Source organism: Aplidium turbinatum, chromosome 2 (genome assembly GCF_918807975.1).
Source record: "Aplidium turbinatum chromosome 2, kaAplTurb1.1, whole genome shotgun sequence".
Classification (NCBI taxonomy): Eukaryota; Metazoa; Chordata; class Ascidiacea; order Aplousobranchia; family Polyclinidae; genus Aplidium; species Aplidium turbinatum.
In genome coordinates, this window is record NC_137473.1 from 23036053 (window position 1) to 23062380 (window position 26328).

The following is a 26328-nucleotide window of genomic DNA, read 5'->3' on the forward strand; positions in this document are numbered from 1 at the left end:
TTAAAAAAATTTATATAAAAAAGCTGGCAGTTATCGAAAGTGCACTTTAAAAATTGTCGAAATATGTTAGAGTTAACGCTCAAATAAAAAAAAAATTTTTTGGCAAAATTAGTGAATTGTACTGAATTAACCCTTAGGTATTTCACTTTACCCCACCTTCCCCTACATGTTTATGTGAGTCAGGATTTTCATCCTTGATAACTTGTAATGTATAACTATTGAAACCATAGCCGTACGAGCCAGGGGGGCAGGGGGGGCAGCCGCCCCCCCTGTTGTTTCAAAACGTCGCGAATTCGGGCAAAATCTTGAAATTATTAGGGCAAAAATTGCTATATAAAAAGCTACAAAATTGCATGAATTAAGAAAAACTATAAATTAGTAACTTTTACCTATCAAACTAAGTACAGCCTCTTATTTGCACAAGAAATGTGCCGCAAAATTGTCATTTGGCACACCCGTATTGATGTATTGTATTCCATGGTGATCAAATTGTAGTACGAAATGCATTTAACCAACTGCATCATGCCAATTTGGGCAGCCACCAAAATATGTCTCTAATAGTTTTGTGAAACTGAACAAATCAAATGGCAAAATTTGACCTTTATAGCTAATTTTATTAATTTTCACACATGCATTGTGTTGATTTGGGTAGCTGAAAACATGAAATTAGGCTATTTGATGAAACTGATTAGTCTGTTTATGCAACTGCCCAAATTAGCGTGAGGCAGTTTCCCCAAAATGAACAAATTCATTAATTTTTCCCATTTACATAACTGTATCGTTTAGATTTGGGCAACAAAAAAATATGAAAATATCTGATCATAAAGTAGTCTATTTATAAAACTGCCCAAATTGGCATGATGCAGACTTTGCCTCGGCATCAAAATTTACAAAGTCTTTAATTTTTTTCATATAATATCAATAAATGCATCATCTTGATTTGGGCAACTACAAAATATGAATTTATATAAATCCGGTGAATAGCCTAGCCTACTTTTATAAAACAATTTGGGTGGGGAGGTCACTGTACTTTTTCAACCATAAACGGACATAGCTAAGCAACACCACAACATTTAACAAAAACATGTTATACCTGTTAAAAGTAATGTTAAGGTGTTGCTTAGCTTTGTTTATTTACTTTTATAAAAGGTTCTGTTACTATTCGGCGAGTTCCCTATTCGGCATTGAGCCTTTTTCGGCGAGTTGCCTATTCGGCGATTTTTTGAAAATCCAACGACGCCTTCTGCAAATCCGATGATTGAATATTATTCAATATTCAGACATTGAATCAATGTAAATACGTACTGTTAGGCTAATTGGGTTCTTTGAATCCTACATCATCGTCTGTATGCAAACTTAGAATATATTATTAAACTTAGTTATTTTTGTCATCAAATTACCTAGCCTAACCATTTTTTTAGAAGTAGTGCTGCCAGACCTTTTTATTTTTGTACTAAAATTCGTATCATCAAAACTACTTTAATTGATTGAACAAAGTTTATTTGAACAGAAGTAGTATGTCTGTGTTTTATTACATTTAATTATAATTTATCTATTGTTATGTAGTTTTTTCTGAATCCGCATGGTCACCCTGAGCCGGTTTCCTGCAATGTTTATTTTTCTGAGTCTTTTGTGACATCACAACTGAATATTAAGTGGCGTTGTTTATTATTTGTGGTGTGTAAAACAATATTTGTTACTCCTACTTACTATGCCAAAGTGCAGAAGCATCGAGCAATGCACAAGCAAGGTATCTTCAGAGATGAATTCAATTGTTCTATCTTGATTAGCCTACTTTGGTAAGAAATTCTAGCTAGCTGGTGATCAGTGGCGTAGCCAGAGGGGGGGGTGGGTAGGCTATTGCAAAGAGCGAGTTTTGCCATTACCAAACATTTAAATATCTCAGCCAGGAATTAGCAACAAGAAAACATAGAGACTTGTAGCTTTATTTCCGAAACATGCTGAAGAAAACATGATCTTATTCTTTTGCTATGCCACCGGACAGCACCATTTTACAGGAATATTCATAACCACATTTTTGTTGAAAATACTCTCAGAATGCACCAAATTCAAAGTAATTTTTCAAAATTTTCTGGGGGAGGCCCCCAGACCCCCCACTGCTGGGTGTCGCCATAAGCGAAACACACCGTCAACCCCCTCCCTTTCAAAATTACTGGCTACGCCACTGCTGGTGATCTTGTTATGTTAGTTTTTCATTGTTATCACGCACCGCATACATTATATTTGGGCAATTTCTATAAAAGCGTGCACATTTGGGCAAATTTACGTTCTGCCCCCCCAAAACGGTTTGGTCTCGTACGGCTATGATTGAAACGAATGAAGTTTACTCTAATATCGCAGCCTACGTTTCATCGACAGCTCCCATTTAGCGACGTCTAGTGGATGGAAGAATTTATAAATAGCAACAACTCGACAAGCGGAAACTTCCTTCTGACCGGCTTAGCGTTAGTGGTTCAAAGCCTGTACAAATTATGCAAAACTTCCAGGATTAGCTTCCAAGGGGCTTTCTTAGCCCAAAGATAAAATGCCTACAAACGTGGCTTTCATGTACAGGCAAACACCCAATTTACACTACGATCAAAAGTCCTGATCTCTGCAGAGAAATTACTCTTGTAACAAAAACATAAACAAATAACTTTGATTGAAACTGAAGCAAATCGAAAAAATGCCAACATGTATTGCAAATAACAACAAGGTGCACGATTATTATAACGATATTTTGAAAGCTAAATCATCTTATGACGATTCAATCATTTAAAATGTTAAAACAACTAGGCCTACGGTAATATGTTTCACCGCATATTCTGTGCTTCATTAGAATTAAAAAGAAGGCATCTAAAATCGATCGAAAAAGCTCATGCAATAAGTAAGCAATAAGCGCAGTCCATATCAAACACTTTGTTCGGATTCATAAGAAAATAGAAGCGAGTGACCTCACAACCTGCAACGTCATTAAACACCAGAGTTAATTTAGTGAAAATCTAATACAGTAAAAGCAATGGAAATTGTTGTGCTAGAACAATACAAGATCAAGCAAACTCCCAGTTGGCTGCGTCATGTCATCCGGAAAGTACCGAGAGAGGAAATCGAAGAGCTGTCGGAAAACAAGTTCAGAGTTAAATAAAACTTTCTCGCTAGCAACTAACTGCAGAGCGACATTCAACATTTTACTATTAAAGTCATTTTTATGTTTTATGTAAAGGATTGAAATCTTTTGCAAATAATCAAGAAATCCCTTATAGGTAATTCCTGCAATTCCGTGAACAATGAAACAGTTTACTCGGCAAGCGTTGTAGTTCTAAAGCTCGTGAACTAACCGCTGCTCTGTGGCGAAAATTCTCGTTCTCTGATCGTGTGGTGTAGAAACAAGGCGTGTTGACGTCACTCTTCGCTAAAAGATCGTCATCGTCGTCACCAAACAAAGTGGAGGCGAGGGCGCGAAATCGAGCAGCTTCTTCCTGACACGAATGGTCAATCGTTTCGTACATATTCGTTTGGAGATATCGGAGGGCGGCCATTTTGTCCCGGGAAGCAACTTCCCGAAGCTTTTGTCGTCGGATGTGGAACCTGCAAATCAAACATTAGAAATATTCCCTGATTAATTTCGACCTACAAATCTCTAGCATCTTCTCACTCTGCTCTATTGTAGTATCTCGCTGTCCTTACCTGATGAGATTAACATCCGTTCGTTATTTTCTAAACCTATCCAATAATAGAGTAAAGGTCGGTAACCTGTGCCAGTGCGCCTGTCAATCAAGTAATCTGGTACTAGACAACCGGTTAGTTAGTAACGTAATGTCAATTTTGAAGTAGTTTTTGGAGGACTCTCTAGGGTTACCATATTTTTATCGTCAAAAAGGGCACATTTTTTTCTAAAAATAATTATCAACCGTTACTAGCTGCTTCGCACTATCTACAACCACTGCACAACAAAAATGAAAGGAAACAAAAACACTGTAGAGACGAAACATTCAACACAAATGATTCAATAAATTCCATTGGGAGTAAATTACCTGCATCAAAAAATATAACACAAATTTTGTTGAATGACATGATATGCATTCTTCTGGTAAAAACTAAGCTGAATTATAAAAAGATGTACAGGGTGACACAAAAAAAAACGTTCATCAGTAAAAATCGAATAACTTCTATAACTTTAATTAGATTAACACAAAAATTCAGCTACATTAGGTTAAGTATGTGTAGCAGACATCTCCAAAGTTTCAAGTTTATACCACAAAAACTCTTTGTTTAACTGGATCCGGCGGGCAAAGTTCTCGATGACCCTCCCACATTCTTCTCTTGGGATTGCTTTTATTGTTGCTGTAATTGCTGCCTTTACATGAGGAATAGTCTGGGGGCTGTTGCCATTCACCCTATCCTTAAGGTAGCCCCATAGATAAAAGTCTGGGGCGTTCAAGTCCGGTGAATACGGCGACCACTCCGGGTCACACCTGCGGCTGAACAGTCGGTCAGGAAAACGCTGCTGTAGCCATGCCAATGATTCGTTTGATATGTTCAGGTGCTTGGCAAATTCTGGACAGCACTTGGTCGACGAAGAGGGGTCGTCAGGGACCTCCAGTGGTTCCAGCAGGATGGTGCCACCCCCCACACCTCAAACGAATCATTGGCATGGCTACAGCAGCGTTTTCCTGACCGACTGTTCAGCCGCAGGTGTGACCCGGAGTGGTCGCCGTATTCACCTGACTTGAACGCCCCAGACTTTTATCTATGGGGCTACCTTAAGGATAGGGTGTATGGCAACAACCCCCAGACTATTCCTCATCTAAAGGCAGCAATTACAGCAACAATAAAAGCAATCCCAAGGGAAGAATGTGGGAGGGTCATCGAGAACTTTGCCCGCCGGATCCAAATGTGCTTGCAGCAACGGGGAGCTCATTTAAAGCACATTTTTGAGCGCCAGTTAAACAAAGAGTTTTTGTGGTATAGACTTGAAACTTTGGAGATGTCTGCTACATATACTCAACCTAATGTAGCTGAATTTTTGTGTTAATCTAAATAAAATTTTGGAAGTTATTCGATTTTTACTGATGAACGTTTTTTTTGTGTCACCCTGTATAAGGTGATAATCTAGCCTACTTTCATTCCGACGTTTCGTTAATCAGACATGACTGACTTCTTCAAGGGGCCGGGTCAGGTACTAGTGACTACCTGTCGAGCATGGCAAAACACGACCCTGTTGCTGTACACCAACCAAACATGCAAAATAAAACTCAACTTCCAAACAAAAATTATCGCGCGCAAATTTTGAAACTAGAAAAAAAAGTGTAAATGTTATCAATCCACATGAAACTTAAATAATGGCAGAGCGGAGAGAGAGTGAACCGTAGGAGTCATACAGAATCAAATTGTATACTCAACACTGCACAGTTTTCAATCAGTATGAAACCTATTTAAATACATCAGACAAGCACTTACAAGTTTTTTTTTTTTATAAATACAGTAGTAGGAAAAGAGATGCCATCAATACAATTCATTACATGAGCTTTTGATTGATAAACCAACTTTCAGACATTTGTTTTTGACAATCACTTTAAACTTTTAGAAATTTAAAATTGCTTTATGTTATTTTATGATCTGGACTTATGGCATGCATGCAGGGAGCTGAGTTTTCCGGGCGTTCATATTTGAAAGCTCTTTTGTGTTCAATAATGCGAGATTTAAGATCTTGGTTTGTTTGGCCAACATAAATTAAATTCCAATCATCACAAGATACTTGGTACACTAAACTTGAGATTTCGCTTTGCTTCAAAGGGTCTTTTAAAGACGGCAAAAATTTATTTATTGTCAAGAAAGGTTTCAAAGCAACTTTTACACCAATTTCATTTAAGATAACTCTTTTTTTTCAGAAACTTCCTTAACATAAGGTAAAGAAACAAAAAACTTATACCAGTTAGATGGAAGTGCTAAACTCTTAGGTTGTCGTTCATAGGCGTAGCCAGGGGGGGGGGGCGAAAGGGGCCATGGCCCCCCCCAAATTTTCAAAGTTTGGATTCCGAAGTTGAGCCCTTTGTTGAAAATATGATAAAATTTGTAGAAATTTATAACGTTTTCCAGGACATCGGGCTATTAACACCCCCAAGGACTTGTTTTAGACACACAAAAAGACACCAATAAATTTTGCAAATCGTAAATCGCGCAAAATTTACGCGATTTACGTTTCTTTAACTAATTTGTGGAAGAAATTTCAGAATGGCTTACTCTGTTGGGTTTTTGTGTAGCTGAGTTTTTGGTGTTCTCTAATTTTAGCCGCAGATATTGCCGGTTTGTGTGTAAGAGCTAGCCTACCTTTAATACGTTAATAGCTGTTTATCTGCTCATAAATTTCATACAAATATTACCCTAAAAGTGTTTCCAGAAAGCGTTATAATCTATTATTTGAGTGTAATTTTGCAAAAATTTTCCGGGGAAGCATGCCCCCGGACCCCCCTACAATACGCGTGCCTTCGGCACGCTCTAACCTCCACCACTTTTATTGCTTCCCTTGCTCAACCCACCAGGATACGCCACTGCATATCAGGTGGCGATGGCTTAAATCAAACACTTTGTCGTTCTCTTCAATTCATCAAATATTTGCCCCCCCAAAAAAACTTTCTGGCTACGCCACTGTTGTCGTTCGACAAGCATACTTTCTTGGAGATCCATTGAGGTCAAAATATTATGTAATGTTTTGTTCTGTTGTGAACGTTCCTGTGCATCTGCGACAGGTGTGTCTATGCGTTCATACAGAGTTTTAACTAAGGTACCGTCAACCAGGGCTACTTTGAACACTTTTTGCACTTATTTGCTTGTATTTTTACGCGTTTTTAAGTTAGACAGCTCAGATTTAGCCAAAATTGGGGCTGTGTGTGGACGCTCAAAGAGGTGTAAGCAATTTTTGAACAAGTAAAATTTTGGGGCCTTTCCCGCCAAATTTGTGGGTGTTCAAAGTTAGGGTCGGGGTATCCTAACTTTGAACACTCACTTATTATGCATATTTTAGGCCATAATTGAGCAGTTTGTTCAATCTTATATGTCACATAGCATTATTTTGAACTAGTTGTTTCATTTAAAAAAAGTTTCATGATGAAACAACTGCTAACAAAGTCAATAACAAGCCCCCCAACCCCCCTCCTAGCAAAATTTTCAAATTTCTCCCGGACGACCCATGATATATGATACGGTATATGATCGTATACGGTATATGATAGATGATCGTTATTTCTTCTTCCTCGACTTCACCTGAGTCAGCATCAGATGAGTATGAATCTTCACTGCTGCATTCAGATTCATCGTTCAAAACGACTTCAGTGTCAGTATCATCCGAACTGTAGTCAATGTCCGCAGGAGTAACTCCCTTTCCTGGAGTTACATTCACTTTTCTCCTACGCTTCCTTGGAGGTGCAGTATCATCTCCGACTCCTCGCATTGCCTTCAAAATATTGACAACAACATCAGACACTCTCCTTCCAACATCATTGGAATCATCATCATAGTCTGGCAGCTTTTTTAAAACCTCTTGCGGATCATATGGACAAATGCCACAAGCTTTAAACCCACTTGCAAGGTTGTCAGAATGACCGTTAAGAAACAGTTCCTTGTCCAGATTATTCAGAAGTGAAGGAAAAGCATCCTTGCTCAATGTTGCAGCACTCTTCTTGTTGCTGGATTTCCAGTGGTCCAAGATTCTTCGCCAAGCCTTCTTAAGAGGTGCGAAGAAGGCAACATCCAACGGTTGGAGGAGATGAGTTGAATTTAGCGGTAAACAACAAAAATCTACGTTGTTGGTTTCAGAAAGTGCTAACACTTTTTTGGAGAAGTGAGAGCTTGTGAGTGAGTGAGATGATACGATTAGAACCAAAAAACTGGCTAGGTACATCAGAATTGTTCCATGGCATACCTCAATGCAACAACATGTTAGGGCTACTTTGAACATCGCTAAATCACAGTGGTGTAGTCCAAAGAAAATGCGCGGGCTACTTTGAACACTGTTCAAAGTTAGGCAACCTAAACTAAAAAAGTGATGCGATCCAGAACTTTCGTAATTACAAGCGATATGCTCAACACAAATCCAGTTTTCGAATTATCCTCGATATACTAATAATATTGAAATCTTTTACTAAAATTACTGGGTCAAAAGCTCTTTTACTTTCCAAGATCGGTACAAAAGTTTCCAGCCTACCTAAAACTGTTAGCTGTCTGCAAAAATTACAAATTTCCAAAAAATAGTCTCGAAGCAGTCTTTACTGTCGACAATACCATTATTTTTACATTTTCAGAAAGGACCATTCCTAAAGGTCATTTGATGAAGTTTTCGGTGAAATGCAATTTAAAATGTGCCTTTCACAGGCCTTAATACAATGGGTAGTCGGATTTTTAAATTAGTGTTCAAAGTTAGGCTACCGTTCAAAGTAGCCCTGCTTGACGGTACCGTACGTTTTTGGTGTTTTGGATGGTGAATGCTTGGTGAACAGCCTCATTCAATTTTTAACAAACATTGTTAGCCTATTAGATTTAATTGCCCAGTTTAGACCATCGGTATTTAACCGTTTTCTTAACTTTTTTCAATAATGTAAAATCAGCGTTTACAATATCGTATAATTGGTTCAGGAGGTCCACGAAGTTCACGAAGACTAGTTTTAGGAGGTCCACGAAGGCTCAATGGAAATCTTATTGTATAATTTCAAAAATGGAATAAATTTTTCAAAAGAAAAGAGATTATGCTCAAACAACGCTGATGATTTTCCTGAGATCATCGTTACTCATTGCATTTTACATCGCCATGCATTAGCATCGAAAACTCTCCCAACAAATATGAAAGAAATTTTGTCTGATAGTGTGAAAATCGTTAATTTTGTCAGAGCTCGTGCTTTGAACCATCGAATATTCAAGAGGTTATGTCAAGAAATGGGAGCGGAACATGAAGTTCTCCTCTATCATGCAGAAGTTCGCTGGCTGTCAAGAAGACGAGTTTTAAAGCGCTTATTTGAACTTTGAATGGAAGTTTCTTTTTTTCTAAGAGTCAAAACATTGAACTCTCAAAGCAGTTTAACAGTGAAGATGTAATTAATTACTCAATCATTCTTGTTGTCTTATTACTGGGCGTCTGAAGCCCACAAATACCAACAAACTTTATCTGCTTGCAGGTATTGCACCACCACACATAAGAAGAGACGTTAACAGTCAAGCTGAAAGGCTAAAACAAACATGTGATGAAAAACATCCTCTATATGGAAAAACTGCTGCATCAACCCGGTTGAAATCAAGAAAAAGCTTCCTAACACACGTCCAGCCACTAACCTCAACAAAAGAAGAAACAAGACTTAAGCAATGGAAACAACTATTCGAAAATGACCCATCATACACTGAAATGAAGATCCCACTATCAGAGTCCCTCCCCCTAGGAGCATACGCTCCTTGGGCAAAGTGGAAAACATTAAATCGACTCCGAACCGGTGTTGGACGCACTAAGTCTGCAATGGTGGAGTGGGGCTACGACACGGGCCCTGTTGCATGTATCTGTGGCACCGAGCCCCAAACAGCGGACCGCCTTCTTGTTTGCCCTCGGCTTGCCACCCGGTGCAGTAGGTGGGACCTGTCAGAGTATAACTCCGTTGCGGAAGAATGTGTCAATCTGTGGTGTATCAACGAACTTTAGAAGACTCGATAGAAGAACAGTGAAGAGTTTATTCAAGGGTTAGCTTACTTAGCGGATGTTTTTACTCATATGAATGAGGTAAATCGTTCTATTCAAGGCCCTGTCGATGCAACCATGGACGCTTCTAAAAAACTTAAAGCTTTTCAGGACAAGTTATCTCTGTGGAAAAGGAGATTGGAGACTAACAACTATTCTAATTTGTCAACGTTGGAAGAAATGATGCTTCAAAATGGGACTGCAGTTTGTAATGCTCTACCATCTTCTCTGCACATAAACATGTGCAGACATTTGAAAGCATTGCAAAACTCTTTCAGAGGTTACTGCTTAACCGCGGAGGATATTAAAAATACAGCATGGATATTGGATAGCGTACGTTACCGTTTTCTCATTGAACTGGAATCTATCAGTCATGAGGACCTTGCAAAAGATGAGTTGATTGAACTAAGGGCAATGGAATGTCCTTCAATTAAGAATGTCCTTCAATTCGCAAAGTATTGGCGATTTTTGGAGTTCGTTGACGCAAGCATATCCTCTTTTGGTAAAGAGAATCATGGCTGCTATAATCCCTTTTGCGACTATACATGTTTATTGTTTATGTGAGTCAGGATTTTCATCCTTGATGACTTGTAATGTATAACTATTGAAACAAATGAAGTTCACTCTAATATCGCAGCCTACGTTTCATCGACAGCTCCCATTTAGCGACGTCTAGTGGATGGAAGAATTCACTAACAGCAACAACTCGACAAGCGGAAACTTCACTCTGACAAGCTAGGTGGCCGGCTTAGCGTTAGTGATTCAAAGCCTGTACAAATTATGCAAAACTTCCAGGATTAGATTCCAAGGGGCTTTCTTAGCCCAAAGATAAAATGCCTACAAACGTGGCTTTCATGTACAGGCAAACACCCAATTTACACTACAATCAAAAGTCCTGATCTCTGCAGAGAAATTACTCTTGTAACAAAAACATAAACAAATAACTTTGATTGAAACTGAAGCAAATCGACAAAATGCCAACATGTATTGCAAATAACAACAAGGTGCACGATTATAACGATATTTTGAAAGCTAAATCATCTTATCACGATTCAATCATTTAAAATGTTAAAACAACTAGGCCTACGGTAATATGTTTCACCGCATATTCTGTGCTTCATTAGAATTAAAAAGAAGGCATCTAAAATCGATCGAAAAAGCTCATGCAATAAGTAAGCAATAAGCGCAGTCCATATCAAACACTTTGTTCGGATTCATAAGAAAATAGAAGCGAGTGACCTCACAACCTGCAACGTCATTAAACACCAGAGTTAATTTAGTGAAAATCTAATACAGTAAAAGCAATGGAAATTGTTGTGCTAGAACAATACAAGATCAAGCAAACTCCCAGTTGGCTGCGTCATGTCATCCGGAAAGTACCGAGAGAGGAAATCGAAGAGCTGTCGGAAAACAAGTTCAGAGTTAAATAAAACTTAAAGTCATTTTTATGTTTTATGTAAAGGATTGAAATCTTTTGCAAATAATCAAGAAATCCCTTATAGGTAATTCCTGCAATTCCGAGAACAATGAAACAGTTTACTCGGCAAGCGTTGTAGTTCTAAAGCTCGTGAACTAACCGCTGCTCTGTGGCGAAAATTCTCGTTCTCTGATCGTGTGGTGTAGAAACAAGGCGTGTTGACGTCACTCTTCGCTAAAAGATCGTCATCGTCGTCACCAAACAAAGTGGAGGCGAGGGCGCGAAATCGAGCAGCTTCTTCCTGACACGAATGGTCAATCGTTTCGTACATATTCGTTTGGAGATATCGGAGGGCGGCCATTTTGTCCCGGGAAGCAACTTCCCGAAGCTTTTGTCGTCGGATGTGGAACCTGCAAATCAAATATTAGAAATATTCCCTGATTAATTTCGACCTACAAATCTCTAGCATCTTCTCACTCTGCTCTATTGTAGTATCTCGCTGTCTTTACCTGATGGGATTAACATCCGTTTGTTATTTTCTAAACCTATCCAATAATAGAGTAAAGGTCGGTAACCTGTGCCAGTGCGCCTGTCAATCAAATAATCTGGTACTAGACAACCAGTTAGTTAGTAACGTAATGTCAATTTTGAAGTAGTTTTCGGAGGACTCTCTAGGATTACCATATTTTTATCGTCAAAAAGGGCACATTTTTTTCTAAAAATAATTATCAATCGTTACTAGTTGCTTCGCACTATCTACCACTACTGCACAACAAAAATGAAAGAAAACAAAAAACACTGTGGACGAAACATTCAACACAAATGATTCAATAAATTCCATTGGGAGTAAATTACCTGCATCAAAAAATATAACACAAATTTTGTTAAATGACATGATATGCGTTCTTCTGGTAAAAACTAAGCTGAATTATCACAAGATGCATAAGGTGATAATCTAGCCTACTTTCATTCCGACGTTTCGTTAATCAGACACGACTGACTTTTTCAAGGGGCTAGGTCAGGTACTAGTGACTACCTGTCGAGCATGGCAAAACAGGACCCTGTTGCTGTACACCAACCAAACATGCAAAATAAAACTCAACTTCCAAACAAAAATTATCGCGCGCAAATTTTAAAACTAGAAAAAAAAGTGTAAATGTTATCAATCCACAATCCACATGAAACTTAAATAATGGCAGAGCGGAGAGAGAGTGAACCGTAGGAGTCATGAAGAATCAAATTGTATACTCAACACTGCACAGTTTTCAATCAGTATAAAACCTATTTAAATACATCAGACAAGCACTTACAAGTTTGTTTGTTTTTAATATAAATACAGTAGTAGGAAAAGAGATGCCATCAATACGATTCATTACATGGGCTTTTGATTGATAAACCAACTTTCAGACAACATTTGTTTTTGACAATCACTTTAAACTTTTAGAAATTTAAAATTGCTCTATGTTATTTTATGATCTGGAATTATGGCATGCATGCAGGGAGCTGAGTTTTCCGGGCGTTCATATTTGAAAACTCTTTTGTGTTCATTAATGCGAGATTTAAGATCTCGGTTTGTTTGGCCAACATAAATTAAATTCCAATCATCACAAGATACTTGGTACACTAAACTTGAGATTTCGCTTTGTTTCAAAGGGTCTTTTAAAGACGGCTAAAATTTACTTATTGTCAAGAAAGGTTTCAAAGCAACTTTTACACCAATTTCATTTAAGTCATTTTTTTTTTCAGAAACTTCCTTAACATAAGGTAAAGAAACAAAAGACTTATACCAGGTAGATGGAAGTGCTAAACTCTTAGGTTGTCGTTCGATAAGCATACTTTCTTGGAAATCCATTGAGGTCAAAATATTATGTAATGTTTTGTTTTGTTGTGAACGTTCCTGTGCATCTGCGACATGTGTGTCTATGCGTTCATACAGAGTTTTAACTAAGGTACCGTACGTTTTTGGTGTTTTGGATGGTGAACAGCCTCATTCAATTTTTAACAAACATTGTTAGCCTATTAGATTTAATTACCCAATTTAGACCATCGATATTTAACCGTTCTCCTAACTTTTTTTCAATAATGTAAAATCAGCGTTTACAATATCGTACAATTGGTTCGATTCTTCTTCTTCTTTAACAGATTGATCCTATGTGATCAGCTGTGATCTCCCATATGAACTGCCTCCATTTTGTTCTGTCTTTTGTTTTTATTAGTGCTTCCGGCATGCTTTTAATTGGTTCAATTGGTCTTCAGTAAAATGTAATTTTCACTCAGGCAAGAGCCTTATATTTTACTGTTTAAAACTATATACAGGTAAGTAAGGTAACCTAACAACGACTCTGCAGATTAACTTGCAATTTATTCAGCAATTGATAGTTAACTCTGAACGAGCAATAACTACTACTACTCGCAACAATCCAGCGTTTTGCAACCAAATAATGCCACCGCAAGATATAGGCAAATTTTGCTCTTGTTTTATAAAACAAACGAATCACTCTGGAAAACTATGTTCATGTTACACCAAACTCCAGATTTCATAAACACGTCATCATAAGAGCGCAATCTAAAATAAGGGCGCAAAGTTTGTTCATCTTGGTACATAAGGAAGTATTTTATTTTAACTGTTTAAAATGCAGACAGGAGGACAATGAGGCAATTTTAAATGTCTTTGGAAAACAAATTATTTCTAATTAAAACGAAGGACAATACGTTCTCCAAAACGAGGACGTATAATAACTCAACAACTTAAAAATAACAGACTATAGCGTCGCCAGTCCATCGGTTTTCTGTTGTTTTTTTTCTTGCTTTACAAACAGAATCGACTATTATTTGGCATAGCAATAAAGCATTTCGGGAAGGTGTTTTGTTGACCGTTTTAGAACGAAAATTGAGCACTATTAACAGTTTGCGTTGTTGGAAAGTAATGTTTGGGTAAAAACTAGTCCAGATTTAAACAGCCCAACAATGGTTTTGAACACGGTTTGCCCAAAAATTTCAATTTTGTATTATAATCCTGTTTTTGCCTGACATGCAACCAATCTTTGGCCTAATCACATAAACTTTGACATGTTTCATTTGAAATATCAAAACAAATTTACACTCACACCATCATAAATAAGCTATCTTTTTCAAAACGAAGCAAGGGCCACCACTATCTCACAGGAATTTCTAGAAGTACGGGATGCGAAACTACCTTAGGCTACTAAAGTAGGGTGTGTTAATATAAGAGTTGCCAAGCGTTTTTAAACAAAATGAGTTTCTTAACTTTCTCAGATATAAACCGATGGTGTTTTTGATAAATTTATCCAAAAGTTACAAATCTTAACTTGTAATTTCTGAAGGGCTAAATAGTTGTTGTCGTATTTCCATATAGTTTGGTGAATTTTAAAGAGATTTCATAAAATTAACAAGTTTTGGACTATGTTCAACTAGGTTTATATCTTTGTACGAAAATTTAAGGTCTTTTCTTAAATTCTTTTACAATGCGCGGCATTGCACTTTAGGCAAGTAAAGGCAACATTAAAGAATGAACTGTTTTTTCTTGAAACCTACCGCGTTTCCCCGATTGTTTTTTGATCCACAAGCCAAATATGGAGAGAGAGAGAAAGAGAAAGGTTTGTTTTATCAGGCATCGTTCATTGCAGCGTCAGACATTACAAATTTTACATTAGCTGAATTAATAAACAGCATGATTGAACAGCAGCTTCGAAATCGAAATGAATCATATGAGGTTTTGTAGGAAATTGAATCGTCCAGCTTGCAAAACATGAGCATAGAATGAATCATATAGGATAAGAACACAATTTACACAAATACGAGGTTACATGTAGATAAAATAATTAAGCTGAACAAGTATATTTAGTATGAATTTAACAAGGTAACTTTATAAAGTTTTTTTTAAACAAAGCAAGGTGTTTGTTTTTCATACATTCATCTAATTTTTATTCACTCCACAATTTAGTACCCCGATGTGCCAAAAGATTGTGTGCCACGGATTTGTTTATTTGTGAAAGAAAATACTTTATTTAGTGGTCTAGTGTTGTGCGAGAGAATGTTATCACGTTTTATAAAACAATCTTCCAATACAGGTGTTACATCGTTATTGGAAACTTTATGCATATTTGGCAATTTCGAGTTTGTAAATATCTTCTCGTTATAATATATTTAATGATTTGCATAAGTTGGTAACGTGATTGAATTCGTGACAATCTAGTGATTGCGTGAATAATATTACTGTGTCTGACGTCTACTTCCTTGAGTAGCGTTTTATTTGCAGTACCTCATATAGTAATACCGTTTTGAACACGACTATATACTAAACTATAATATAACATGCACAATGTTTCCTGCAATACATATTTATGAAGGCGATGAAACAATCTAGAATATCGAGCCATCTCCAGCGACTATAAAGTTTAATGTGTGACAACCAGGTTGAAAACCCCCGGTCTAGAGCTACGTCAGCTAATAACACAAACAGAACTAATGTTTCACCTGCATTTTCTAAGGAGATCGCATTTCGTCGGTCGCTTCAACTTGAGACACCACAAGTCGTTCAATCGCAACTTGGGCAAGTTTGTCCTCCCTGGGTTGCCACCGAACATATAGTGAATCTAAGATGAATGTAGTGACTCGAGTACTCGGCGAACCATACAAGAACGAGCTAGCTTGGTTAAAGGGAACTCCGGACAATACCGCGACAGGCATTTAAAGCTTTGACACCAACATTAATCCACTTTTCATCCTCTCGATTTATCTCTCGTTGCTGAACCTAATAATCAATCAGTGTCTCTTCACTTATAGTCAATTAACATGAAATCTAAAAATTGCCTTTGTTTTAACTTGAACGATTTTGATTAATGTGAAGCTTTCATTTGCTGATTTTGGCATATGCGTTTCAAAAAAATAATTTGCACAAGCTGAGGAGTAAATATTCGGATTACATCGTCAGAATTCAGATGAGGATGCAACCTGTTTCTCGTAGTGAAGTACGACAACGGACCAGAAGGCAAAGAGCAAATGTTAGGTGCGTGAGCGTGAGCCTACAACTTATTCCATTTTTTACATAAAAATTGTATCAAGAAGGGTAGTAAACAATAGTCTACGTTTGGTGATAATGCATCTAGTCTAGAAAATTCTTGACTGTTGATTTTTCCGAGCATCACTTTTGTCTTTTACGCCTCCAATGGAATATAGTCACGCCAATGGTCACTTGTGTTTCAAGGAACCAACTATTGCAAAATCAATTGCACAAACTTCTACTTATCATGAATAGACAAAAGTTCGTTCGGACCTTATTTTAATGCACCTGCAATCCTGCATTGAAGTTGATTGAGGTATGGGCGTATGCAAATATTCTTAACTGAAGCTTGTTCTGTATCTAGAACCTAAATCACAAGACCAACCTTTCTCGTCGAATCATACACGAGCTGATGGGCGTATCTTGGGTGTGGCTCCCTGTGCCCCTGTAACGTCACGCAGGGAGAAGCTGACGAGGAGCCCGGAACAGCGAAGGAGGTGGGTTGGTGATTGAAATGATTCTGGTTGGAAGCGACGTGAGGTTCGTTCCTATACACACACTTCCATTTGTTGTCTCGGATGATGTAGACCCAAAACGAGGTATGCATGCTCTCCTCTCGTTTCTCACGATCCTTGCTCAAACCCTGGAAGTAACAACGGAATATAAGCAGAGCGAACAAAACAAATTTTACCTTTGACCGCAAACTTTACAAGCAACATTGAAATGATAATGGCTTGCCAGAACAAAAACACCTTCGTAAGATCAAGGTGACACCAACAAATTAATTGGCTCGATCTGTTTGAGTGCGACCTCATACGTATTAGCTACCAACAACATAGCAAAGAAGTGACGTCGTAAAAGTGAAACGATAATAGGGCCTATTTGTGGCTTTTCTGCTTATCTTGATATTTCCTTCTGATTCAGTACGTTCATTCACATCAGTGACAAGTGTCGGTCAAGTACAAGCTGGCTAAAGGTTTAATGGAAGAAGGGCTTGCAAAGACACATATTTATTGGACAATTTTTACTTTCGGTGACGCTTATGGAACATAAAGACAAATGCAAATGAGCTTAAATCTAATGCTTTGTTGCCCAGATCAATACTTGAAACTACAACACCATTGATTGGTCTTGTTGAAGTCTTACGGTCAACATGTAGATTTCGCCACTGTCTGAGTCAAGGGTTGCCCGCTGAGTGAACCCACTCGGAGGGATTCCTGGCTCTTTCCTGGTCCCATCATTGAGAACTGTCAATGTGTCTTTATCCACGTCGTAATAGAAGAAATCGTTGACGTGCTCCTTGGAACGTTGACCGCCGAAGATGAAAAGTCGTCGGAGTTTCTGTGATTATGGCGTAGTTATCTACAAATTATCAATTAATTTCAAAAAAAATCAAATACGTGAGTTTCAAACAAATAAACATATACTGTAATTCGCTATGTCGTAATATGTCCGTCTACAACAGGGGTTCTTAAACTTTTTTTAACGCGGACCACTTACAAAAGTTTTTTGTTTGTGTGTACCCCCTTTATGGCCTAGTCCGAGAAACTGTTTTGATCAGCATGAATTGAAAATAACGCAACAAAATTAAAATGAATTGGTAACAAAATGTATTTCTATTTGAATGCGACTTCTGATGATCCTCCTTTTAGGGTGGAACAGGCTGTCAAGGGTTGGTAGAGAGTAGTAACTATATTTGATTTGAGGTAACAAAATTTGTGTTTTATTAAATTTAAGAAAATGCAGATTGCTTTTCAATATTTTCGATTTAATTTCATTAATGTGAAGGATGCTGCTGTTTGTCTTTTGCATCCAACCGGTTTCGACTCTTTGTTTTGACACTTACCAAGGATGAAAATCCTGACTCACATAAATATGTAGTCGCAAAAGGGATTATAGCAGCCATGGCTCTCTTTACCAAAAGAGGACATGCATAAACCTTTCACAATCTTAACCTAGCTTAGCTGCAACTGATAAAATTTTGCAATGTTTAAATAGCGGCAAAAACAACAAAGTGGAAAGTGACGTAATAAACGTAGCCTACGTAACAAAAAACAGTAGGCTACAATGTGATAACAATTGTATCTGGAAACACCAACCTAGAAATTATCAGCGTTGTTTGAACTTAATCTTTTTTCTTTTGAAAAATGTATTCCATTTTTGAAATTATACAGTAAGATTTTCATTGGGCCTTCATGGACTCCCTAAAACTAGTCCGCGCACCCCTTGGGGGTCCACGGCAGTGGCGTAGCCAGAAAAAAAATTTGGGGGGGGGCCAAATATTTGATGAATTGAAGAGAACGACAAAGTGTTTGATTTGAGACATCGCCACCTGATGTGCAATGACGTACCCTGGTGGGTTAAGCAAGGAAAGCAATAAAGCTGGTGGGGGTTAGAGCGTGCCGAAGGCACGCGTATTCTAGGGGGGTCCGGGGGCATGCTCTCCCGGAAAATTTTTGCAAAATTACACTCAAATAATGGATTATAGCGCTTTCTGGAAACACTTTCAGGGTGATATTTGTATGAAATTTATTAGCAGATAAACAGGTAGCTGTTACACACAAACGGGCAAAAAGTGCGGCGAAAATTAGAGAACACAAAAAACTCAGCTACACAAAAACTACACAAAAACCCAACAGAGTAAGCGATTCTGAAATTGCTTCCACAGATTAGTTAAAAAAAGCGTAAATCGCATAAACTTTGCACGATTTACGATTTGCAAATTTATTGGTGTCTTTTTGTGTGTCTAAAACAAGTCCTGGGGGGTGTTAATAGCCAGATGTCCTGGAAAACGATATAAATTTATACAAATTATATTATATTTTCAACAAAGGGTTCAACTTCGGAATCCAAACTTTGAAATTGGGGGGGGGGGGGGGCATGGCCCCGTTCGCCCCCCCCCCCTGGCTACGCCTATGGTCCACGGACCCCAGTTTAAGAACCCCTGGTATAGAAAACCGGCTCCAAAACCAAATTACCAAGTTAAAGTTAGAAACACATTAAACATAATATGCCTTTGCACATAAAACAGTCGAATAAGTCGATGTGCTCTACTTACACTGTCCAGAAGCATGGAATGGCCGATGCGCGACCGGACATCCTGAGGTCCAGCATTACCAGAATCTTCCCGTAGTAGAGACCACATGTTGGTGTCCACGTGGTAGGAATACAAGCCACTGAACTCCGGCATGGGCCGTTCGTCACCGTACAAGACGCCGAACTGGTTGGCACGTAGGTTGCTGGTGAGCACACGACCACCGAACACGAACATCGTACGCGATTTTTCGTCAAAGCACATCTGTCAATGAAATTATGTTATTACCATGCGCATAATGCAAGTGTGTTAAATGCGTTGGACTTAAACACAGCACGGAGAGCATGAAAGATAGAGTTGCCATAATATCCATACAAGGGACGCTTTTAAAATTACTATTAAGCACATCGGACAACTGTTTCGTGTCACCTGGTGGTCAAATATGAGACGAGGTCCGCCGACTGCGGCGACATCTTTCGCCAAGAGACTCCACTTTGAAGACACCACGTTATACACGTAAAAGTCGTTTTCAATTAAGCATTGGTTGCGTTTCGAAGAATCAAGGTATCTGGACATATAGGTTTGTGGTCAAGCTGGGTGTAGATTTCAGGTTACCACTATTAAGGAATGCAGCAAGTAATTTCTAAATGACATAAGTTCACTCATTCACAACGTATTGCCTGGTACAGGGCTTCCTAAACTTTTTGCTCACGACCCATTCTAATCTCTTAAACTTCTTCGCGACCCCTTACGATTAAAATGATAAACAGTGCGAAATATATATTTGTGATATTTATTGAAAAGCTTAATTCGAACCAGAATTAAAAACAAGTTATCGGCGCTCGAAGCCTACTACTTCACATGTGGTCTACTAGAAACAGAACAAAAAGTAAACACAATTATTCAATATGATGGGTGCGACTGCTTTCTGTTACAAAGTAAATCCAGCCGTAATTCAATGTTCAATAATGCTGGTCTCAAGACGGAATCAATGTTGCTTAGGCTGGAACGGTAGGCCTAATGTATTGACGTTAATGTTGAAAACGCTGACTCGAACAGATACGTGAATACAAACGGCAAGAGAGTGGTTACTGCCGAGTGAGGTAATGATGGATATTCGACTCTAATGATTATGTGGGCTGCCGTTTTCATTTCTCTATACTCACAGGTAGCACTCACTGCCAAGTCCCAATGCAACATGTCTGCATCATAAGTTCTTTCTGCGGTTTAAGGGAAAGGTGCTTGGTAGGCTTACTTTGTTTTTGCATTGCAATTAGGTTTTAGATCTAATTAATTTGGCATCGTCTGATCCAAAATACAACTTTAGAAACTGTTTCAACAGATAACCAGAGGCTTAACCCTATCTCAGTACGAGCTGTTTTCGTACGCGGAAAGTGCGTTACGGGCTATCTTAGCCCCGTGGTAATTAATCGCTAATAACGGGAGCTGTGAAAATCACAGAGCCAAAATATTTTACAAGATAATAGCCATGTGTTACCCAACAAATTCATTGAAATAAAGTGTTTGAGATGAAAAAACGTCAGAACGTCGGTTTATATTCTAATTTCTCGAAAATAGCTTCAAAATTGAAATTTTTGAATTATAACATAGAGTAATGCTACACAAAACAAAAAAATACTTTTGCTCATAAATATAAGGCATTTTTACATTTCAAAGTAATTGCACTAACATTTATATTGCACTTAGAGATGATACCGATATATCGGTATCGGCAATATAGGCCATTTTTGAGTATCGGTTGCAATAAGGCAAGTTAAGCAGTTGAGCAATACTCTAACCTTCCCAGTGTGTAGAGGCGCTCCTTTCGGCAGTCTATGCACATTTTATGGCAGGACCTAGGGCTCGGTCCACCATCAGCCTCAGTGTTGCTAGACAACAATTCCCAATGTGAAGTTTCACAAGAAAACTTCCAGAAATCTGCCAGGTCTTCAGAACCGGTCCAACCGCCGAAAAGGTAAAGACAGTCTAAAAAAGTGATCATCATGGAACAAATATGACAAAAAACTATCAAAGTTCAACCCACAAAATCCTTTTCATTTTGATTCGTTTAAGCGATGACGTCGTGTCGATTTCATCGGATTAATCGTGAACCATTGTTTTTTCAAAATTCAAGAGTTTTACTGGGCCTCCAAAAAATTATTTTATTGTTTGCAAATAACTTTCAACCTTTAAACTAAACTTTGACATGCAAAGCTTTCTTTGAAACTATTTTAAGTGTTACCAATATGAATTCATCGACCTTCAAAATTGGAAAAAATACACATATTTTCCAATGGATTAAAGTTAAAGAATTGAAGATACTGGCAAAATTATGAGTGCAAAAAAGAAACAAAATCTGGTTACTTCATAATTTCCACCAAGTTGAGACAACGGTAAAACATTACCGATTTTTTTATAACTACAAAACATTTGTTGAAATGAATAAACAGTACTTATTATATTGAAGGTAAGGTTACAATTTCTTTTAAATCTATTGCTTCTAAATAAAATAACTTCTGAACAAAACTGGTGATTCATTCATCCAAGCAAACAGCAATTGAGACATGTGCCTTACTGTGTATGCTGTCCATGCACATCTGATGGCCGCCCCGCATCCCTGGCCACTGCGTGGCGGCGTTGTGAGCTTCTATTTGCCTCCATTGAGGCTGATACAGCTGCCGACTGATAAAGCTACAAAACACATCGTCTGAAACAATAACAACAAACATAAGACGACGAACAGAAGGCTATTGGTTCATGATGTCATTTTGATGTCATGCCTATTTCGAGTAAAGTATCTTTCATTGAATCAAAGATTAGTTGTGAGAAGACGGTGTTTTCATTAATGAGAACGTCAGTAACTCTAAGGAAAATTCCTTTTGTTGACTACTCCACAGAAAAGACCGACTAAACATGGAATACAGTAGGATGGTTATGGACAGTGAATTGTATTCACAGCTTAAACATTGCTCACCAAACCAAAAACGTTTACAAATTTCTTAACCAAAAAACGTAACTTCGATTAGATTTCACGACTATAATAACACACCTAAAAACTAAAGAAAAAAAAACAGGCATCAAACGGCGTTTCATGAACAATAGAGGTTAATTAAGTAAACTCACAGCCAAAAAAGCAGTGGTCAAATAGTAAGTCAGTAAAGTGGTAGCGAAAAAGTATCAACTGAAGTTTCAGCAAGAAAAAAAATAACAGTTATCAAACGTTAAATGGCTTTCGACACTGCCGCGTCGGTAGGCCATGTTAAGCCGACTATTCGATTGATTCGTTTAACCAATTTACTAAAAAAAAGGTTTATCATGAATGGGCGTAACTGTTGAGAAGATGTCTATGCTGACTAGGCTGCAACGCACATTACAACTGATGCTTCCTACAACTGTTTACAATTCTGGTTAAACTTTAAAGAGTTTACTAGTTCTGTGTTATGTTATGTAACCCTATGCTGTATGTTCCGCCAGCAAAACTGGTCCTTTTTACATTGATTTATAGTCTGTAGACGTTGAAACAATGTAAAAAAGACCAGCTTTGCTGACTGGGAAAGCATGTACGATCAAAGCATTCTTCTGCAAACTGTGGCAATCGGACTTCTTTTAATCTCACCAATCTTTGTGACGTCACAACGCAAATTGATTCAAGCGTGCTATTTTTAGCTCTGTACCAGCTGTGTAGGTAGTTTTGAGTATGGAACGTGGCCTATGAAAATAGTGGTTTAGTAGAAAAACACGGCTTGAATCGCAAAGGTTTTTTTTTCAAGTCTTTTGCGCTGTTTGGTAAAATAATTAATTTGCAATGTTCTTCAACTGAACGAAACTGCACAAATGAAATTACGCACTGCATTTCACAACAGTGGGCTACCTTTTTTCAGCAATTTTAAAAAAATTCTCCAAAGTTTTCTGGTTTAAACTTTTGGACATGCTTTCCAACACTTCTCTCTCAAGCCGAAATAATTTGTCCGTGCGCATTCCTTAGAAGGCCGCCGACGGATGACATCAAAAGCATTTAAACTTCTTTATTGGGAAGTGTGATTACGGTATTCCTTTTGTGTGCTCTTCTGTTATAATGAAGCCCAGCTGGTTCTTTGTAGTGCGATGTCTAGCACAGGGGTCACCAAACTACGGCCCGCCACGTGCTGCGGAAATAACAGCTGCACTAGCCTACAGGCTTGCCAGATTGGCTCTTTTTAGAGGTAGTTGGCCCCCAAAAAAATTGTTTGGCCCCTTGTTTTCAATATTTGGCTCTTTTTGGAAGCAGTTGGCACATACTATCAAACTAGCTATTTGAATAAATGTCTTTCGGAAATTGAGACTGAAAAGTGTTATTACGATTTTTTAGACAGTCTTTAGCTGACAATGTTTATGCCAATGCCAAAGATTCGAGTGGAAACACTGTAGAAGATGAAGATTTGGAATTGTTCTTGTAGAATGTAGACTGTGTTGTTGCAATGTTGTTAACGTTATTGACGTTGTTAACGTTATTATGTTTTATTAGCAACGTTATTAACATTATTGAACAATTTGGCTCTTTTTTACCCAGTTTGGCCCTTTTTTCGACATTGTTTGGCTCTTTTTCTCAAAAGCTGTCTGACACCCTGCTAGCCTACAACTGTTAAGGAAAAAAGTTACCAAACGTTTTGTAAAGGACTGACGTTGCTGCTGAGCTACACGCAACCTGCTAATGATTTTTCCATATTGTTTCAAGAGCACGATGCCCTGTAGTGTATCACAGCAGGGGATAACTTTTCCAGCATCCTTTCGATTTTCGTCACAACTTTGCTATTCTACCGCTTACTTTGTTATTTATTGTGCTCAATTCAAGTCATTGGAGATTCTAAATAGTTGTAGCCTATCTGTTTTCGCATATTGCATCCGGCCCGCAGCTGTTAATCTCGCAGCAATCCGGCCCTCAGAGAAAAAAGTTTGGGGACCCCTGGTCTAGCACATAAGATTATGGCCTGGGATTGCAGACACTTGTCTTTGTTTTGATCGCATGCGTCTGTCTCACCTTCGCTTCATTTCGCCTTGGAAGTTGGAACATTGCCGACAATTATGCGAATCAAAAAAGAGACATTCTCTTTTCGCTAACGGGTACAATTATACGATTAAATGAATGAAGCATGCAAACGAGAAGCAAATGCTTATGCTTTTATCCGACTTATTCTTTTAAGCGGTATACGCTTAACCGACGTTTTTACTTTACATCAGATTGGATTTGGTTTGGAATTTCAGGTTTTGATTCAAATAAACGATTGATACATTTAAGCAGTATACTATTAACCGATTTCGTCTGTATCCTAAATGTTTTCTCTTCACTCGCATTCGCAATATTTTTTCACCAACAAAGCAAAGTATGAGCGTCGCTGTCGACCTAGAAAAACTCGAAGACTAGCTCTACCAGTCTACCTAGACCTGCGTGGGAAGCAGTGCATTTAACTACAAACTGCAAATATGTTTCAGGTCTTTGTTTGCGTTGTTCTCTGAGTGAACGCAAAAACACGATATCAATTAACGGATTTTTTGTTTTGGCTGCCGAGCGCGATAATTTAGCCGCCGGGAAGCAGCTCTGGTAGGCCATGCTTGGTCTCCAGAAAATTAAACGAGCTTAGAGGCCTGCTAGAGTAACCTTAGCCTAGTCAGGCCTACTACATCGAATCCGATTCGATATATTTTCGCCATAGGAAATAAAGCAAATGCAAAATAAAGTCAATGAAACATATTTCGAAGCAAAACTTTCCAAACCTGCCACAGCCTTTTCAATCATCTCTTCACTTTTCTCAAAATTTCCTTCACTGACAAGGACACTGTGGAGCCGTGAAAGAAGAGGATCTTCCAATCGAATCTCTGTATTCCTTTGCAAAGCGTCAAATGCTTCTGAATAGTTATTTTGGCGAAAGTGCTTTAAACACAAACGAATTGCTTCATGTTCTTTGTACTGAAAAGAACAATACAAAATATGCACGTAATTTAAAATTGCAACTGAGTCAAAGAAAGAAAACCAGCCCAGAAAAACATTGCAGGCAAGAAAAAAGTTAAATCAATCCATTTACAGGATCACAGTGCAAAAAGTATAAAAACTACAGCTTACTTTATAATACTCCTGCAAATAAGGTTGCAGAACTGCAGTATCGTTAACTCCAATCAACTCCACATGCCAAATACTAAAATTAAAGCTGGCGCCCCAAGATAATATAGGCACTGAAACAAACATGAAAAGATTAACTGTTGAAATCGATTTATTTGCTTTTTATTCACTAGACACAGTACATGCAAGTTCCAGCACAGTGCAAATGATAATTTACTGAACTGCAAAGTGCGAAAAGTAGTGTCTAAGATTAGAGCTCGACCGATATATCGGTCAGCCGATATCAGGAGTAGCCGATATATTGTATCCGGCTATTTTTCGCTGATAAACATCGGCCAGAAAAGCACACTCAAAACCAGCCACACATGCCTTTAAAAGAAACACAAGTTGCTCAAACGTGCTTCTGAAGCATGAACAATTGTTGCGAGAATATAATTTCCCACGCAACCACGCATTCTAGTGGGCGCATCTAGAAAATGTTAATATACTGTATTCCTAAGCTTCCATTCAAGCAGGAAAACTTTCGAGTTTTACGTTGCTTCAACGGTTGATGACATTGAAATCAGTGTAACAAAGGTAAATTCTTCCCAAAGAATCGATGGGAGTACGGGTACTTCTATACTAATCACGCGCAACTTTGTTCAAGTCTGACGTCACGATGTCTCGCTTTACAATATTATACTTTTACAGTAATAAAGCGGAGATTGCAATGTAAGAAGCAAGTCCTCATGCTGCAAGCACAAATGACACAATCCCTAAGACGCAAGACCCGAATGTCGAAAGACAAGAGACTTGATTATATGTGTTGAATTGAAGTTGCTTGCAGTGGTAGTATTGAAGTTTGGCATGCTCTAGTGCAGCGGTTTTCAAACTTTTTGGATCACAGCCACAATGTACAATTTGGTACTAATTTGGGAAAACTGTTTTAAACTTGATCAAATTAAAAAAGCAAATGGCAACACTTTTTTTTAGTAGAACAGGCTATCTTTACCTTACAATAAGTTGTGGTTTAAGAAGTTTTGATGGCTGTTCCCCACTCAAATAT

General features: G+C 38.1%; 1 protein-coding gene across 2 annotated transcripts in view; it reads right to left on the reverse strand.

The window, feature by feature from the left end:
• Window positions 1-10659: 10659 nt before the first annotated feature.
• The window catches only part of LOC145765141 (muskelin-like), a 32094-nt gene continuing 16425 nt past the window's right edge, over window positions 10660-26328 (reverse strand). The window contains exons 4-14 of one of the 2 annotated variants that reach the window (XM_082576905.1): window positions 25287-25396; window positions 24941-25133; window positions 21765-21896; window positions 20989-21175; window positions 19619-19757; window positions 19214-19453; window positions 17302-17496; window positions 16541-16798; window positions 15630-15748; window positions 11293-11542; window positions 10660-11115 (exon numbers count right to left, since the gene is read on the reverse strand). In XM_082576905.1, coding sequence (XP_082433031.1) covers window positions 11035-11115; window positions 11293-11542; window positions 15630-15748; window positions 16541-16798; window positions 17302-17496; window positions 19214-19453; window positions 19619-19757; window positions 20989-21175; window positions 21765-21896; window positions 24941-25133; window positions 25287-25396 — 1904 coding nt within the window. In that variant the 3' untranslated portion in view covers window positions 10660-11034. Of the gene's footprint in view, window positions 11116-11292; window positions 11543-15629; window positions 15907-16540; window positions 16799-17301; window positions 17497-19213; window positions 19454-19618; window positions 19758-20988; window positions 21176-21764; window positions 21897-24940; window positions 25134-25286; window positions 25397-26328 lie in introns of those variants that run through there. The other variant, XM_082576906.1, reaches the window with a different exon arrangement.